The 16,662-nt window shown below is 38.9% G+C and overlaps 1 protein-coding gene across 1 annotated transcript in view; it reads right to left on the reverse strand.

The window, feature by feature from the left end:
* Positions 1-16,662, reverse strand: part of lyst (lysosomal trafficking regulator) — a 64,820-nt gene that overhangs the window by 39,273 nt on the left and 8,885 nt on the right. Inside the window, exons 3-6 of the mRNA XM_028468100.1 lie at positions 10,750-10,841; positions 5,867-6,065; positions 3,847-3,937; positions 933-3,030 (exon numbers count right to left, since the gene is read on the reverse strand). Coding sequence (XP_028323901.1) covers positions 933-3,030; positions 3,847-3,937; positions 5,867-6,065; positions 10,750-10,841 — 2,480 coding nt within the window. The remainder of the gene's footprint in view (positions 1-932; positions 3,031-3,846; positions 3,938-5,866; positions 6,066-10,749; positions 10,842-16,662) is intronic.

The following is a 16,662-nucleotide window of genomic DNA, read 5'->3' on the forward strand; positions in this document are numbered from 1 at the left end:
TTTAACATGACAGTAGGTATTAACATGTGGGCCTGTTTTTAGATATTTGCACAGTCTGGAGTAGCCAGAAATATTTTTTCATTGTTATTATGTTATCATTAGTATCTCAACAAATAAGTGTATGTGTATAATGATTATAAACATTAAAAAATGAAACGTTGTATAATAATTATAAACATAAAAAATAAAACGTTTGATAACCTCTCGTAAATTAAGTACCCATTTAAAATTACATTTAGGGAAATTTTGATAATTTAAAATCGTGAAAAATTTGAAAAGATTATATATTACATCATATAAGAATTTTCCTTTAAAACTTAAAACTCAAAAGTTTCAGGGGAGTAAATCATCTGTTTCTTTTGTGGAAGTGTCAGAATAAACACATCATGGCACCAGACCATTTGAATGTCAGTGAAGTCAGCAGAGCAGAAAAAACTCCCCGATTTGTAATTAAAATAGTTCTTCTGATCTCACTTAATAAAGAAAAACCATTAAAGCCTTATCCAATCCATATACACTGGGCCAGAGCTAAATTATAAGCTGATTTAACATGGGGTTGAACATATTCACTTCCATGTGTTGGCACTCACATTTACGTGTGCCTCTCTGATATTTTTTAAATTATGTTACATAAAAAGTTATAATTCCTTAGCTGCACAGTGAGTTTGCTGAAAATGCGGTTCGATATTGCTCAACTTCACAGACCAACAAAACACGACATAATGAAAACCATGTGCAATCCAATTAACAGTCTTACTTTAAAAAGTTATATCATGTTTTCTAGCCTTTTATATTCCGTAGTAAAAATGACAAACTGCATATATTTTATACATTTTGTTGACACTGTTTAACAGGCTTTTTCATGTTTTGACTTTCTTCTACAAAGTAAAGTTGTGTGCAAAGCAAAAAATAATAAAAATAAAGCTGCTCACCGTGATTTGAGGAGTGCAGGTAATGTTTGCAGGTAGACGAGTAGTACCTCCACAGGCAGGCACTGATTGTGATAGCTGCAGACCTGAGTACAGACAGTGGAGACTCCTAGTTGTTGAGCATGGTGGGCCAGCTCTACCCCTCTTTGCAGCACTGGGTTGAAGATGTGTGTATAGAGCTGCCATTGCACTATGGCGCTACCCCGCAGGGTCAGGTGACATACATGACCTGCTATCTGCTGGCTAAGCTGCCAGTCCTCACCAAACACTAGCGGTTGGTAGGCCTCTAGGGCATCCCATTTCCATAACATTTCCTCGGCCCCACCTCCACTTGGTAAAATACCCTGGGAGCGGTAACACAGGCTAGTGGAAATAGTTGAAAGTTCTCCATGCTGCAGGGTTTCTTCAAGGCCTGATAGCTGACTGCTGTCCAGAGTGCAGATATTACAGGAAGCCAGCTTGGCTTTCTCTGAAGGCTGCCCTCCCCCAAGCTGGTCTAAAATCAGTCTCGCCAAGATATTGAGAATGTGAGACTGATAACCTCGCAGTCCGGGAGCCTGGAAGGCATGTAGTAGTGGTCCGACCACTGAGCGGGGGTCCATACAACAGCAGATACCAACCGCTTGCACACCAGCTAAAACTTGCAAAACGGCTGGCCCGTTTGGAGAAAGGCGCTGCAGGAGCCTGAGACATTGGTGAGAACAGGCTGCCAGGCAGCAGCATCGTTCTGGGTATCGTACGGTGTCACTTTCAAGCCCCTCTCTGGCTTCTCCTTCCTCTTCAAATGGGTTCCGTGTTGCAGCCTGCTTGAAAGCAGACACTGGCAAACCTGACAGGTCTCTATGGTGATGCAGAAAGTGAGAGTATTCGCAACGACGGTGGCGGCGTCGGGCACATACGGACTGATGAAGCTGCTCTGACTTTGCCTTTTTGACAGCACTAATAATCTTGAAAATCCCTGCAACAAGACCCCGTAGCCTCTCCGAGGCCTCCCCTCCAACTTCAGAATCCCTGGCCCTGGCAAGTCCCTCCAGTCGCAGCACAGTGGCCTCAAACAGCTCCAGGCCACGATGCTGAACAAATTCATGGATGAGCTCCAGCGCTTGGCTGAAGAAAAATGGATTGGGAGTAGAGGCCTGGAGACACCCGAGCAACACTTGTAGGACTCCTTCTAACAACTCTGGAAGCAGTAAAGCTCTATGGCGGTAACGAGAGAAGGAAAAGTCATCCTGGACCTCTTGTAAAGTCTTCTTGGGTCGGGGAGCAAAAGGGTTACTCTGTCTTTCCAAGCAGATCCGAATTTTGAGGGTAGCTCGCAGCAGGTCAGTGAGACTGCGCCTGAGGCTGTCTGGAAGGCTGTCAGTCTGACTCACATCCACTGACATCAGATGCAAGATTGTACGAAGTAGCATCCTCTGAACCAGAGCGATTGGCTCCTCAGTCCATCCGCCAGCAAGTTCCTCTGATGCTGCACTTCCTCCACCTGGACCACAGCAATCTCCAAACTCTGTGAGGATCTCTGTGAGCGTTGGCACAACACTGACAGCCAGACTAGGGTTGTGATTCATACTCATGTCAAACTTACACACCTTCTCGAGAAGTGATAGCAGCACGTGGCAGAGATCAAAGGGGGAGTTTTCCATACGATTGAATATTGATATTGCTGCTGGATCTGTCAGGGTTTCACAGTCAACCCCCTGGGATCCAGGGGCTCTGGGGTGGGGATAAGGTGCACTCATGATTTCTGTGGTGGAGGTGGCCATGGATGCCACCTGAGAGGCCTCTGAGCGATGATGCTGACAGCTCACCAGGATGGTGGAGCCATGTGATCTTCGGCTCCTTGCGCCACCCAGAGCTGGAGTAGCTTTGTCATCACAATTGGCCTCTGAATCTGAGGTAGATACCTGGGACTTGCGAGCATCTTTTAGGGAGTATCTCTGCGTTGTTCTGCGGGACCTTCGTGACTTCAATGTACCACTGCCAACACGGAGTCTCTTTCCGGAATTCTGCTCATCGGTTGTAGCCTTTTGTCCTGTTCTAAGAGGTGGGGCTTTTACCTCTCGGCTAAGGAATACCTCCAGGAGGGACGGCAGGGTGAAATCTGGAGATAAATAGACATTGTTGAGCGACTCCTATTTAAAGATTAGCTACAATAGTTAATAAATGTATTAAATACGTTTGTGAGACCTATGTTTTACTTCAACACTTAAATATCAATATTGACCAAGGTGATGATATCACCTCTCAAAAGCAAGTCAACATTGATTTAACTCATGTCACCTAAAGTAAAAATATGAAAAAACTTATTTACTTAAAATGCATAAAAACTGAATTATCTGCTTTTTCAAATGAACTCTAGTTATTAGAATAGAAATATTCCAAAACGTTTTTTTTTTTCCCCATACATTGTTTATAGCTTGCGTTGTGTCGGTACACTGAAGGGGGTGATCATTAAAAGTAAAAAAATGTCTAGGGCCCATGCTAGAGCTGATCAACAGCACTGTACTAAATGCCCAAGACATCATGGGGTCACAGCCTTCCCCTGTTCAACGGCTGTTTCGTTGTTGAAAAATTAAATGTTTTTCCTATCAAAATAGTCTAGATTAGAGATAGAGTACAGTACTCATCATTGGGTAAAGCACTAAACAGAACAGGTTCACAGAAGCAATAATTTCTAATATAAAAACAACACGCTTCTGTTTTATTCCCTTCATAAATAATAATGTGACAAAAAACAAGAGTAATAACTGCACAACTAATCCAGTGTCAAAGTCACTGAAAACAACGCGTGGCTGGTGTCTACTTTACAATCCATGTTAAATCAAAGTGCACCACCAGAATGAAACAAACCCAGAAGGAAAAAAAAAAAATCACAATTTTGTCACTGGACAATAGGGAAGAGTTTTCAGATACTGACCTGGGGCTTTTTCCTCCTGCACAGGAATCTTCCACACCAGTGGGAGTAAAGACAGCAGCAAAGTGAGCAGCTCCTCCCGACAGGTCAGCTCCTAAGAAAGCAACATTTGGATCTCAAAGGGTTACATCGAAAACCTTGGTGAGCCACATCAAGACACTCCCACCACTTCGCTCTCGTCTTCGTCATCAAACCACACCTCCTTTCTGTCTTCTACTACATTTATTATTAACTATTCAGCCAATTCCATATGAGCGCATTCTTCATCTACATTGCTTTCTTCAATATTTCTTCAACAAAAAGCTAAGCAAAGATTTAATTGGAACCATAATAACTTATTCAGCAGTTTATTCTTTAGTAGAAAGGAAGCTATGTAGCAGCTACATGACGAATTTACTTCAGAGAGCTTGGGGATCTCACGTGTCCAGAGCATTCCTCAGCTATGTGTTAATTAAAAACTATCAGCCTGCTGATTCCTGGATAAATTAAAAATCATCTCTTTAAAAATGAACAAAACTGTCAAATGCTTTTGTTTACAGGCTCATAAACACAACACCAAACATACATTAATTAGTTAGTTCCACACACGTTAAAGGCCTTTATTTAGGTTTGTTTTTTGTCATTATTGCTCCAACTTCTTGGAATTTGCATCTTCACTGTATGTATATATCCCCCTAACCCCCGCTTAACACTACGACAGGACTCTACATCACCTTTCAGGGGTCACATGTCATGTTAGGCAAGTTGGGTATTATCTACTCACCACATAGCAATTTAAGCTTTAGTTTGAGAAAGTGAATCATATTACAAATCACTGTAAATACTCTATAAACTAGCAAACCATTCAGTTATTAGTTTACAATAAGTAAATAACGTGCTCATCATGTGCACCACTGCATTGGACGCTAGTCAAGAAGATGTTTGGTAGTTTTTGAATGGTTGAAGCTGTACCAATGTCTCAAAATATACTAAATGTATGTTTTATTCAGGTCCACCTCCACTCGCTCCTGTGTCTACAACAACTACAAATTGAATCCATGCATTAGTGTTTTCCTGATATTTTGACATTAAATATGAACAGAATTGAACGCTGATTTAAAGGTTCACATTGGCCTTATTTGAAAAATATTAAAAAAGAAAAGGATAATGGTCTTCTTCCTTAGAAAATGATTGATAATAGAGCCAAATAACCTAAGAATGTAATCCGTTTATTGATGTTTTCCTGATATTTTGGGATATAATGTAAATGTATGTCTACAGTTCAAGGGTAAATATTAGTTATTTCATTGTTTTGATAACTACGAATTGATTAATGAAAACCCCCGGTTGAAAAATCACTGCTATACATCAATGTTTAAGTTGTTAATGTATCTTTTCTTTAAAATGGCTGTGGTTGATCACTCAGAAATCGACATGTGCATAACCGTGGTCCCTTCGGAGGTCGAGCAATAGATTAACAAGCAATACAATTGTCACCGTGATCAATCCGTGAAAACACCAGAAATGTGTTAGGAGCAAACTCAAGAAATCACGGTAAAAATGAACTTAAAGCACTTCTGTTAACTTTTCGGAGAATGCCAAAAAAAAAAAAACGGGTGTTTACGGTGGAGTTCAAAACAAGCTTTTGAACAACAATTTTAACCTTTTACATTTTTTTTTGGAGCAAATTATCTTTGATTTATTGACCCTACACCGTGTCTTTATTGGAGCACACATTTTCATCACCCATTACTGGATGATTCTAATTCATAACTAAAATGGAGTATGTCAGGATTCATACAGATGAATGCAAAGTACCTATTAAGAGATAATCTGATAACCATTTGTAAAAATATCTGGGAAATATATATAATATACAGCTTAAACAATGATGAGAGTTTATACTTATGGCTTTTTACCATTGTGAGTAAGTAAGTATCACGTATGGTATCTGACATAAATTGTTGCTCTGCTGGTACTACTGTGTTATAAAGTCAGAATCCAACTGTCGGGTAAAGAAAAGCAGTTTCAAATATTTTCTTGCCTGGTCAATAATGGAGTCCAAGGTGTTGAGTAGCAGGAAGCCCCGCCCTCTGACCAGGTACTCGCCCAGTGCTACCATGTGGCTCTCCTCCTCATCCTCCTCCCGTGCCTCTGCTCTTTGGGCCACTGCACTGCATAGTTGATGGACATCAGTCAGGAACTCCCTCGCCAATGTGTTACTGGCCCCACTCATGTCTGAGCTGCAATGGGAGGCAAAGGTACAGACATATGCAATAACATGAATATCACACTGTATTTTTGGACGTGTCTGGTTTTCCCCAACTTTGGACAATATTTAAGGATTAAAAATGTAACTGGTAGGTAGATAAGATTAATACATATGTAATGCAATGTCATGACCTAAAAATTGTTGGGAACCACTGATTTAATGTGAAAAAGAAATGACCACAAACATTAAGAAACCTGTTATACAAATAAATTTGCAATGCATCGTAATCCTGGACATCATTTCATGACGATCAAATCTAAAAACCAGTAGTGCAAAATTCTGCATTATTATCCATTATAAATGAAGCACACTTGGATGGTAGTTCGCTGTGCACTGAGAGAAATGTGTCCACATTAGTCATTCCACTATTACACTCCTTAGTGGAGAAGTGTGACTAATGTCAACAAATTGATTAATTTTGAAAATAACTTTGCAGTATTTTTAAGTGAAAAACTCTTAGACACTATCGATAGGCAAACAAACCAATCTTAATTCAACAACTTATGCATAAAACTCAACAGGAATTCATTCAATGAGAAATGTTAAAAGAAAAAAAACAAGAAGACAGTCATCAACATCCCCCGCCAAATTGGTTGTCATTATAACTCACAACCTTTTCCTAAATGTCCTAAATCTAAGAACTTAGACGTATACATAAGAAAATATTTTCACATCAGAATATAAAATTACTATCTTAAACGGTTTCTAAGAAAAGCTGTCCCTTTTAACTCGACGGACAGATGCACGGACGGACGGAGCTCAAACCTATATCCCCCTTCCAACTTTGTGGCGGGGGATAAAAAACAGCTCCACGGAGTAAGGCTGTAACAACCACATTGCCCTAAATGTAATCGCCTTTACAGTAAAGCCAACATAAAACCAACAAATAGCTATAGATCACTTCAGCCCCAATCTATTTAACAAAGCAGTCATCACTTCTCTTACTAAGGTAGTAGTGCAGCACACTGAGCTGAGTTGAGCTAATCAGAATGGTAAGTGCTTGATTTAAAGATAAACCATGGCTATTGATCACAAGCCTCCATCATGTACATACATACATATATTCTTTCACTCCTTACCCAAAGTTTCCGAGCCAAACTGTACCATTCCACTCATCTTGTTTGAGCTCCAAACTTGTGTAGAGCTCTGTTGGCTGGATCTGCATATTTCCTCAAACAACTGCACACATTACAGACTTCCCTGTTCTGCAACGTAAATTCCATTAAATTAGATTTTCAAATGGAAGCTTTCCAGATTTGCAGCAGATCAGCGTATCACATGAAAGCATGTGATGTCACATGGCTAGGGTGCTGGCCTTGGGAGGAGTGACGGGGCCCAAGTGCCTTGTACAAGACCTCCGCAGTCAACCTACAGTGATAATATCTGCCTTTGTTTCAACTACTATGTCTACCGAAAGTTTTTTTCATACTGAAATGCAAAGAACATCTTCAAAACTTTGAGAACTGGTAGAATCCAAAAATTTCAAAAATTATGGGTACAAACAACTTATTGGCTTATCATCATTTTGCATAAAATAGCAGTAAAAATGAAACAATCTTTTTTAATGCTCCAGAGTTTCTCTTTTTCTGTAAATTGTCTAGTAAAAACTGTGCAAATAAAATTATCTATTGACTTAGCCTTTGCTAATGTTCACGCTTTCAATGACTATTTTGCTTTAATCTAGACAGAACAGGTCTGTCTGCTGAATTAATACTGTTCTGGTTGAAGGTAACATTTAAAGGAGCTGTACATATATTTGAATCTTTGTCAATGACGGAAACCAGCCGGCAAAAGATCAGTGCCCGTATTCACAAAGCTTCTCAGAGAGCTCCTAACTTAGCCTAAAAATTCCTAGCAAGGAATCTCAGCTCAAAAGTAATTCATTTTATTCTAGTGAGGTGGTGCGGTCGACCCCGTTGCTGGGTATGATGCAGTCTACTAAGAGCTGTGATTGGTTGTTAGAGAAAGGGGGGGGGAAAGCGCTCTATGTTCCTAGTAATGAATGGAGAATAAAATCAACTTATACTTGGACTGCATTAAGAAATGTGTAATCATCAAAATGTAATTAATTTGTACAAAGCTTTAAATGTTTGAACCTCATTCACATGCCTATTATATAGATTTATTTATTGTAGTTAACTGTCCACGTTGGTAATTTTACCACTTTATGTATTTGATATTAATGGTGGAGCAGACACAGCTGTCAGTGATTACTGTGATTGCTGGCCCTGCTAATCAATGCATCGTTCCCTCTCCTATGTGGCACAAGATACGTGTATGAAGCACGGTTAACTGCTGCAATCAAAGCGAGGGCGAAAATCACAGCACACAAGCTAGGGAGCGAACAAATCGCACAGCAATACAAGGCTGCTATTACGTTACGCTGTGTGAGAAAAGTCCAAATCAGAATAGTTTTATTGCCAGTTACATTTTAAAAGAATACAACTTGGTTGATGGTGTGAAAAATGAAAACAAACCAGAAACACTATAATAATAATAATAATAATAATAATAATAATAATAATAATAATAATAATAATAATAATAATAATAATAATAAATGTAAGCCGGTAGTGTCGTTAAACATAGAGAATATTTTGCCGTCCTCTCTGTCTTTCTCTCTGTTTAAGACACTTTTAGGCTTCTTGAAAGTCCTCCTCACTACTCCTAACAGTTTTTCACCTTAGGAGCTCTCTTAGGGCCTAAGATGCTTTGTTAATTACTTTTATCCTAACAAGGAAAAATTCTAAGAAAAATCTTAAAATTCAAGGAATTCTAAGATTTTTCTAAGAGTGACATCACTAGGAGCTCATTTTAGCCTTAGGGTGCTTTGTGAATACGGGCACAAAGCCTTTTAAAGTAAAGTATTTAAATACAATATTAACAGTACAGTAGGAATGAAAGGGAAAATGACTCACCATATTCACCTTTTTCAGTGAAGCTAAACTAGAGTCTAAGTAACAATTGTGCTTAAAGGTAACACTTGAAGTTTTATACACAAGGCTGATATTATTCTGTCATTATCATGACACCTGTCATTAGCATAAATAAGGTGTCATGATGACTGTCATTAATTGTCGTTCGTTACCCTGACCCTTCGTTACCCTAACCCAACCTAAACCCCCAATAGATCCCTCCACCTAAACCACAAAATGCTAACATAAGCGAAAGACACTTAATGACAGCCGTCATATCACATTATTCATGTTAATGACAGAAAATTACAGCGTAATGTTAGCCTTATGTATAAAACTTCATATAAAGTGTGACCAAAATAAATCCCTGAGTGTTTTGTGCATTTTTATAATTTTTATTATTTTTGGAAAGTAATGCCATTAAACCTGAACATCAATAATGTGACTCATCTAGTCACTCTAGGATTTGTTTAATATTTGAAGAGCACAAAGAGGCCCCTTAGATAGATTTCTGTGTCTCTCTGCCATGATTGACATGTAAACAGACACGCCCACAAAGGTGAGCATGTCAGCATTCTTCCCTCAGTGCTTCCACAGTCTATCACCGCTGCACATCAAAGGCTGTTATTGTTTCTGCCGCTGTTGATACGTGTTTTCGCTATAATGTCAACTTGGAGAAAGTGTGTTTTCAGGTGTAAATACGGGACTACAATATTTGGCTTGCAGAAAAAAGAAGCACTACAAAGAACATGGCTGGACTTTTTGCATGGTGACTTGTCTCAGAAACCTGCCAAGAATCTATTTGTCTGCAAGCAACACTTTACCAAAGACTGCTTCCAGAAATATGGTTATTTTGAAACTGGGCTTACTCAGAAGTTGGCCTAGAAATCTGGTGCTATTCCCACAATAAAAGAAGCAAACGAGGAGCGTAGACCTGTAAGTACATTACTAAAACCACAAACTAAAAATCACAACTGTGTGGAGAGCAAAAACAAATTCGCTTTGGTGATCAGTGATCCCCCTCGTAACAGAGCAAGTAGTGTTGTGTTCAAGACCACACTATCCAAGACCAAGACTTGCCCGAGACCAGAATGCACTGAGACCAAGACAAGACCAAGACTTTCGGGAGCCGAGACCGAGTCAAGACCAAGACCGAGACAAGCCGAGACCAAGACCAAGACCGTAAACATTTTTTTTTTAATTTAAAAAAATACATAAATAAATAATATATTTATGTGGTTTGCAAACAGCAATCAGAACAAGTACAATGCTCTAACAGTTTCTTTATCGCCAGCATTTAAACTAGTTGTTGGAAAAAAGAAAGTGTCTGTCAATGTGTTAACATCCTGCTCAAAAGGTGAAACTGTATGGTAAAACATGTTTTAGATTTGTTGAAGTTGAACAAGTCGTGTTAGCAGTTAAAATCCAAATGTGTTCACTTGAAATGACCGAGTTACTCCTGTTGTATGTCAGAGGGACCGTCTTACAGGGGTGGTACTAAAAACTGGTAACAAAGGAACATGTTACCAAACAATTCGACAGCAAACGCATCTTTTGATATCACCAAATTTATACAAAAATCTGTGATTTCCGTTATTGTAGGATAATTTTAAGTCAGAATACATGCACTATGTCTTGAAAGTGATTTTTTGACTATTGAAGATGACTTTGCTGTAATTGGTGTAACTCTTAAGTCTTTTCCTGAGAAAATATTCCACTAACACAATGATTAGAACTCACCAGAATTTCAATGCATCTTTGTTGTTGTAGCTGAAGTGGTGCTGCACATAGTGGAACTGGCAAAGAAAATTCTCCAGACTCTGAAGGCTGACCTGAAAAGAGAGACAAAAAAACTGAGGAAATGGGCACAGCGTAGCAGAATCAAAATTTTATCAATGCTATAAAACAGACACTGTACAACTGGCGGCCCAGGGGTCATGTGCCATTTTGTTCGGCCCCCGAAGTAAACGCACAAAATAACTTCAAACAAGAAAAGTGACAGAAAGATACACATAACAACAGCAAAAACCCACACAAGATCATTAAGAAAATAGACAAGACTAAAATATATATACACTAAAATACACAAGATTAATCGAAAAACACAAAAGATCATGACTAAAATACTAGAAATTTAATGAAAATTCACAAAATGACTTAGAAAACACAGAAGACCATGACAAAATAAGAGAAAAATAACAAAATACAACAAAAAAATATAAGAAGATTGTTTTTTTCCATGAATGAATATTTACATCATCATTATTCTAAATGCTGATATGAATGTTGATCATGTGGCCCTCGGAGCAGAAAATAATTTTTTTGTGGCCCTTGTTGTGATCGTAGTTACTCATCTCTGCTATAAAGACAAAAGAAACCTCAAAACAACCTCAGATCTTCTCCACTTACAAATTTTATATAGATTTCAAATGGTTTGTTTTGGTCAATTATCTTAAATGATTGTTGAGGTGATAAATGTAAAATTAGAACATTGTTGTAGTTAATTTGATGATGAATAGCAGAGTGGAAGTAAAAGAAATACCTGTGATCACAATGTGACTATTTAATCATCCAATATTTCCAGTAACTCATATTAACTCCTGTTCACTATCTGCTGTAGGGCAGTTGTACTGGAGAATCCCAGTCAATGGATCTGCTACAGATCACACCAGCCTCGTGACAGTGAGGCAGTCAGAGCATGAGCACGGATCTCTTGTGACCAGTCACAACCTTGATGAAAAATAAGACCGCACCAGCTAACAGCATTACTGCTTCCATGGTAGTGTTTTAATACCTTCCCGACAGACACACTAAGCTGGCAGACCGCCGCTCCTTTACACCTCACACTGTTCTGCTAATCTGACACCACTGACTGGATTCTACCCTGATCCCTGAGTGATGTGGATGCTAGTCTGGGTCACTGAGTCAAAGAACATACCTACAGTAAAAAAAAAAAAAAAGAACATTAAACTAGAATACTGGCGACAAATGTGTGATTACTACAATCGACTACTGGTCGTACTCTGGAATGAGTTTGCTCCATTTGATTTCCATTAAAACAAGGAACCATTGAAATACTTTAAATGATTTACGTGCAACCATTTGATGCAGATAATCTCCAAAGCCCACCGATGACAACCAGTGGCATTAATTACACGTGAGCACAGAGGGAGCAAAGCCTTATGACGTCAAACCAAAGCACACAGTGTCATTTACTGTCGGTGTGTCTTATAACTCATGGCTTAAACATGAGGGGAAACTTTTTTTTTTTTCTGCTGTTCAAGTGGCTGCAGTTTTGTAACACATTAGCTCTTGCTCCTGATAGATTGAACAAGCATTTGGGACAGTTTCTCGGCCCTAAATGAGGATTAGGTAGGTTAGGTAAAAAATAAACATTTTTATTTTGTCAGAGCAGTTTTTGTTTTCAGTTTTTATTCAAACAAATAATAAAACATGGGAGTTTTGAATTGATATGTGTAGTTTCTGACATGGATAATAATAACTGTACGCAGATGGGCCACAGCTTAAATTCCTACCCTCTTAAGTCGCCGACATCCAAAACACAGCTTCTACAAAGCTGCTTCTAATACGCCATTGTTTTCTACATAAATCCCCGAAACAACTTCTACTAAGCTCAAAACCACTGAACATGTGATGTTGACAAGGATTAACCACATTAAATGAAGTTTCAATAATGGACGTAGCCATTTATTAAGAAAAACCTACATGAACCAGATTTAACCCAAACAACAATTGTATCTTTGTAAAAATTAAGTCCTATGAAAACAAAAATAACTCTTTTCTCTACTGCCTTGTTTTAATACATTTTGAAAGATGAGGCCGAAGCAACCAAAATTCACTTAAAGGTATGAATAGAAATTGTATGGTCTGAAATTTGCCTTAACAGTTGTTGGACAAAGTTGAGCTCAGTTTCTGACCCTATACTAAAAGTAAAAAATGTAAAATCCTTGCTATGATATAAAGGTTACATAGTAAATAATTATAGTAGACTCTTTTTAAGACGATGAATAAATTAAGTATCAAAGCTGAGTGAAAACATCTAATACTATACTGCATGAAAACAATATACCAAAAACTGATTTAAACTGAAATATGGCATACTTAGTGTTTTTCTTTGACTATGAGAAATAATAGCATCAAGCATCATCATTTCTCCCCAAATTTGAAGATACTATTTAGTAAAGAAGAGACGTACAATGGCTCAATCAAAAGCAAAACATGCATGACCAAATTAATGAAAACTAAAAGCCAGGAAGTTGATGAAATGATGAAGGTGCGGAGTTGACCACACTCACCAAAGCAGGGGGAGGGGCAGCAGCGGTGATACTTCATTGGCTGAGGCAAACACCCACCCAAAGACTGACAGGAGGGGAGAATGAGTGAGTGGGTGGGTCACTGCATATCAGGGGGCTTGATGACATCATACAACAGGGATGGGGAGCAGGAAGAAAAGAAAAGAAAAGAACAAATCATGAGACGCACGGGAGTGGACAGAGGAGGGAAAAACATCAAACTCAAACATGAAAAAAATGCAAAAGAAAATGAAAGTGAAAAATAACAAAGAGGAAATCAGTTTTAGGGATGTTGAAACTGTTCTTAGTCTAAAGTAATCTTAGGAAATGACTTGTTCCTTCTTTCTGTTATCTGTACCTGTGTTGTGATTGTGTTCCTGATGAAGATGGAAATAGATAACATCTAATTTCCCAGAAATGACTGGTTATTCATCAGACTCTAATCCAATATTAAAACCAACTCAGCATGGACTGCTGGAGTTATTTGATAATGGAAAGACAGCAAATCATAATCACACAGTTTAGAAGCAGAGAATTTGAAGTTGTGGAAGCTTGGACACATTCACTCAGACAAAAGCAAAGGAGACACACTTTAAATGATTACATGGGTATATCTGGGGTCATTTCTACTCAGTGATTCACAAAGGTTGAAAAAACAAACAAAAAAAACATGCACATGCAATTTTATTTGAAATATATTATGGATTCGCCAGCGCTGTTGAGCGTATGGGCCCCCTACGCCGTGATTCTGATCCCCTATGGTGTGATGTCGACCCCTATGCTGCGTTTCAACCAGCGTAGGAGGCTTTTCTGTTCTTCTTTCCTTTCTTAATCAGTACCGTGTTAGGTATACTGTTGGGTTGAAACGGGTTCGGGCTGAAAGAGACATCGGCTTCATTCGGGTCGGATGAGTTCGGGCCGTGTTCTGTTAAAGCTCTACTATGCGCATCCTCCGCTTTGTAACCCACAATCACCGTCCAATATAAAGTGTGCTTCATAATCAAAACAAAATCAATCAAATAAAACAATAGAAAAATATAAAATGTAGAAGTTGGGAGGGGGTCCACACAGTCCAAATATAAAATGTTATTTCTAATTCTATCTAGACTAGGCTTTACACGTTCATGATTTTTGAGCCGATCGGTGAGTTAAAAAATTACCGATCATATGAATTCAGGTTGGATTTTTTAGGTACCAACCGAATTCCTTCAGTACTACCTGATACAGATTCACGGAAAATGAAATGGTACCATTTTTCGGGACCTAAACGCAGCGTTGTGATTGTGAGGGAGAGTCATACTCAATGACCGCTGTGAAGCAAAGGGAGTTAACCCCAAAGCTGAGGAGAGCTTCAACTACAAAGAGTTGGAGAGGAAGCTGTGGAGGCAGACCACACTGGAACTAAGTGAAGCCTCCCTAAGCATTAGCTTTAAGAGCAAATACATATTTCCTGACTGTGGCATCACAAAACCTGCTGTTGCTTATAGTCCGTATTCACAGGTGTACATCGGAGTTGGGGCGCGCACACACGCACGCTTATGTGTCCACCTGAAATGGATAGAAGTCTCCGGTATGAAAGCGAAAGCAAATGAGAGGGCATCGCTCCGCTTTAGGACTTTCTCTTTTAACACACTTGGGCTGAATAAACAAAACAAATGCGCACACACATCCAAACACGCGTACACACACACCCCAACAGTAGACGCGGTCCCCGCTTTCAGAGCCAGTAGACTGGGGAAGAAGTCTGGCACCCAGCCACTCCACTCCAACCAATAGACATTTATGCCATTCGCTCATAGGTTTTCACCTTTGTGCACAAATGTGAGTGAAATAAAGCCGTGTCACGTAGAGCTAACAACTCTTCGGTGTAAATGAGACGATTAAACAATGGAATGGGAGCATCTCTAGAAAGATTCATCACGACAATCACGTCATTGATCAGATCGGCAAATTCAGACATTACAGCCGATCACATTAATTGCATAAATGTAAAATATCGGCCGATCCGATAAAGCCAATCAGATCAGTGCAAAGCCTAATCTATAAAGTGTCTGAGTATTTATTAGTGGACAACCTATACCAAGCATGAGTAACTCTTTAACTCCATTCATCATGATGACCAATTCAACAATAACTATTGGCTCTTTAACAAAAGAGAAAGATTAAAAAAAGCAACTTCAGCTTTACTTTACAAGCCATACGATCCCCCTATGTTGTGAAAAACTCCTGGTGAGAACCCTGATATTGAATAATTAGCTATATAATATCTGGTGCTCTCACACCCACACTAATGAGCAGATTATCTAAATTGGAATTATTCAGAATCTATGATAACAATTGTGATTTTCTCATTTTAAGAAGATTTGAAAATCTTGTTTTTAAGCTGAAACTAAAACTTAGTGTTTTGTACTTGCTGAAATGTGTCTGCCATGATCCGTGTCTTTACCCAACCTGGACGATCATGAGAGAACTAGTCATGGGAGTCTGATGCTGAGTCACCCACGCTGGCTCTTTGGATAATTAGGCAGACTACATTTGGCAGAAGCAAAGCGATGTGATCCTATCCTCATGAGACACAGAGGGAGAAAGAGGAAATGTTAAGCTGTAGTTACGTAATGTTGTTTTATTTTTTCACTCAATGCTAGTTTCCTACTGATCTAATTTGACATTTGGATGATTAGCATCATGAGGAGCCCCTAACGCTCCACATTTCCTCACAAACTGAGTTACAGAGCAGTGGCTTCACACACGACATTGCAAATAAATAACATATTTCACATCATGAAGTGCATGTGCTTTTTGACACCATCAGTTCCACACAGTTTTGAGCCCTGACTGACATTCAAGTAGACCGTCAGCAAGAGGAATGATAATGCGTTTCTTTTTGCTTGACTGTTTTCCTAACAAGATAGTGTGTAAACTGATGCTGGTAAAAAAATAAAAATAAAGCCTTTCATTTCTCTAGTGGCCTGGGTTTGTGAGGAGAGTCACATTGATGATGACGAGCCACTGGATGGAAAAATGCTGAGACAAAGCTGTTGTCTAGCTCAACCCCGCAAGTGAAGCGATGAATTATTTACCCATTCAGCCAGTCACTTGGAGCAGGAGCCAGCAGCATGAGATGCGTTAAAACCAAGAGTGGAAAAACACATGCAGATGTGAAACAAGCACAAAGAAAAACTATGCAGTGAAAGCACCTGGACATAACCTTCAGGTACGAGAGCTGCTCAGAACATCCTCCTGAATGTTAGTCATTGAAAATGTCATTTAGTGTGCTTGGATGTCTTTTGCACTACAGAATATAAAGAATGTGTAGCACACAATGATAAATAACAATAGA

This window comes from Gouania willdenowi, chromosome 15, assembly GCF_900634775.1.
Source record: "Gouania willdenowi chromosome 15, fGouWil2.1, whole genome shotgun sequence".
Lineage (NCBI taxonomy): Eukaryota > Metazoa > Chordata > Actinopteri > Blenniiformes > Gobiesocidae > Gouania > Gouania willdenowi.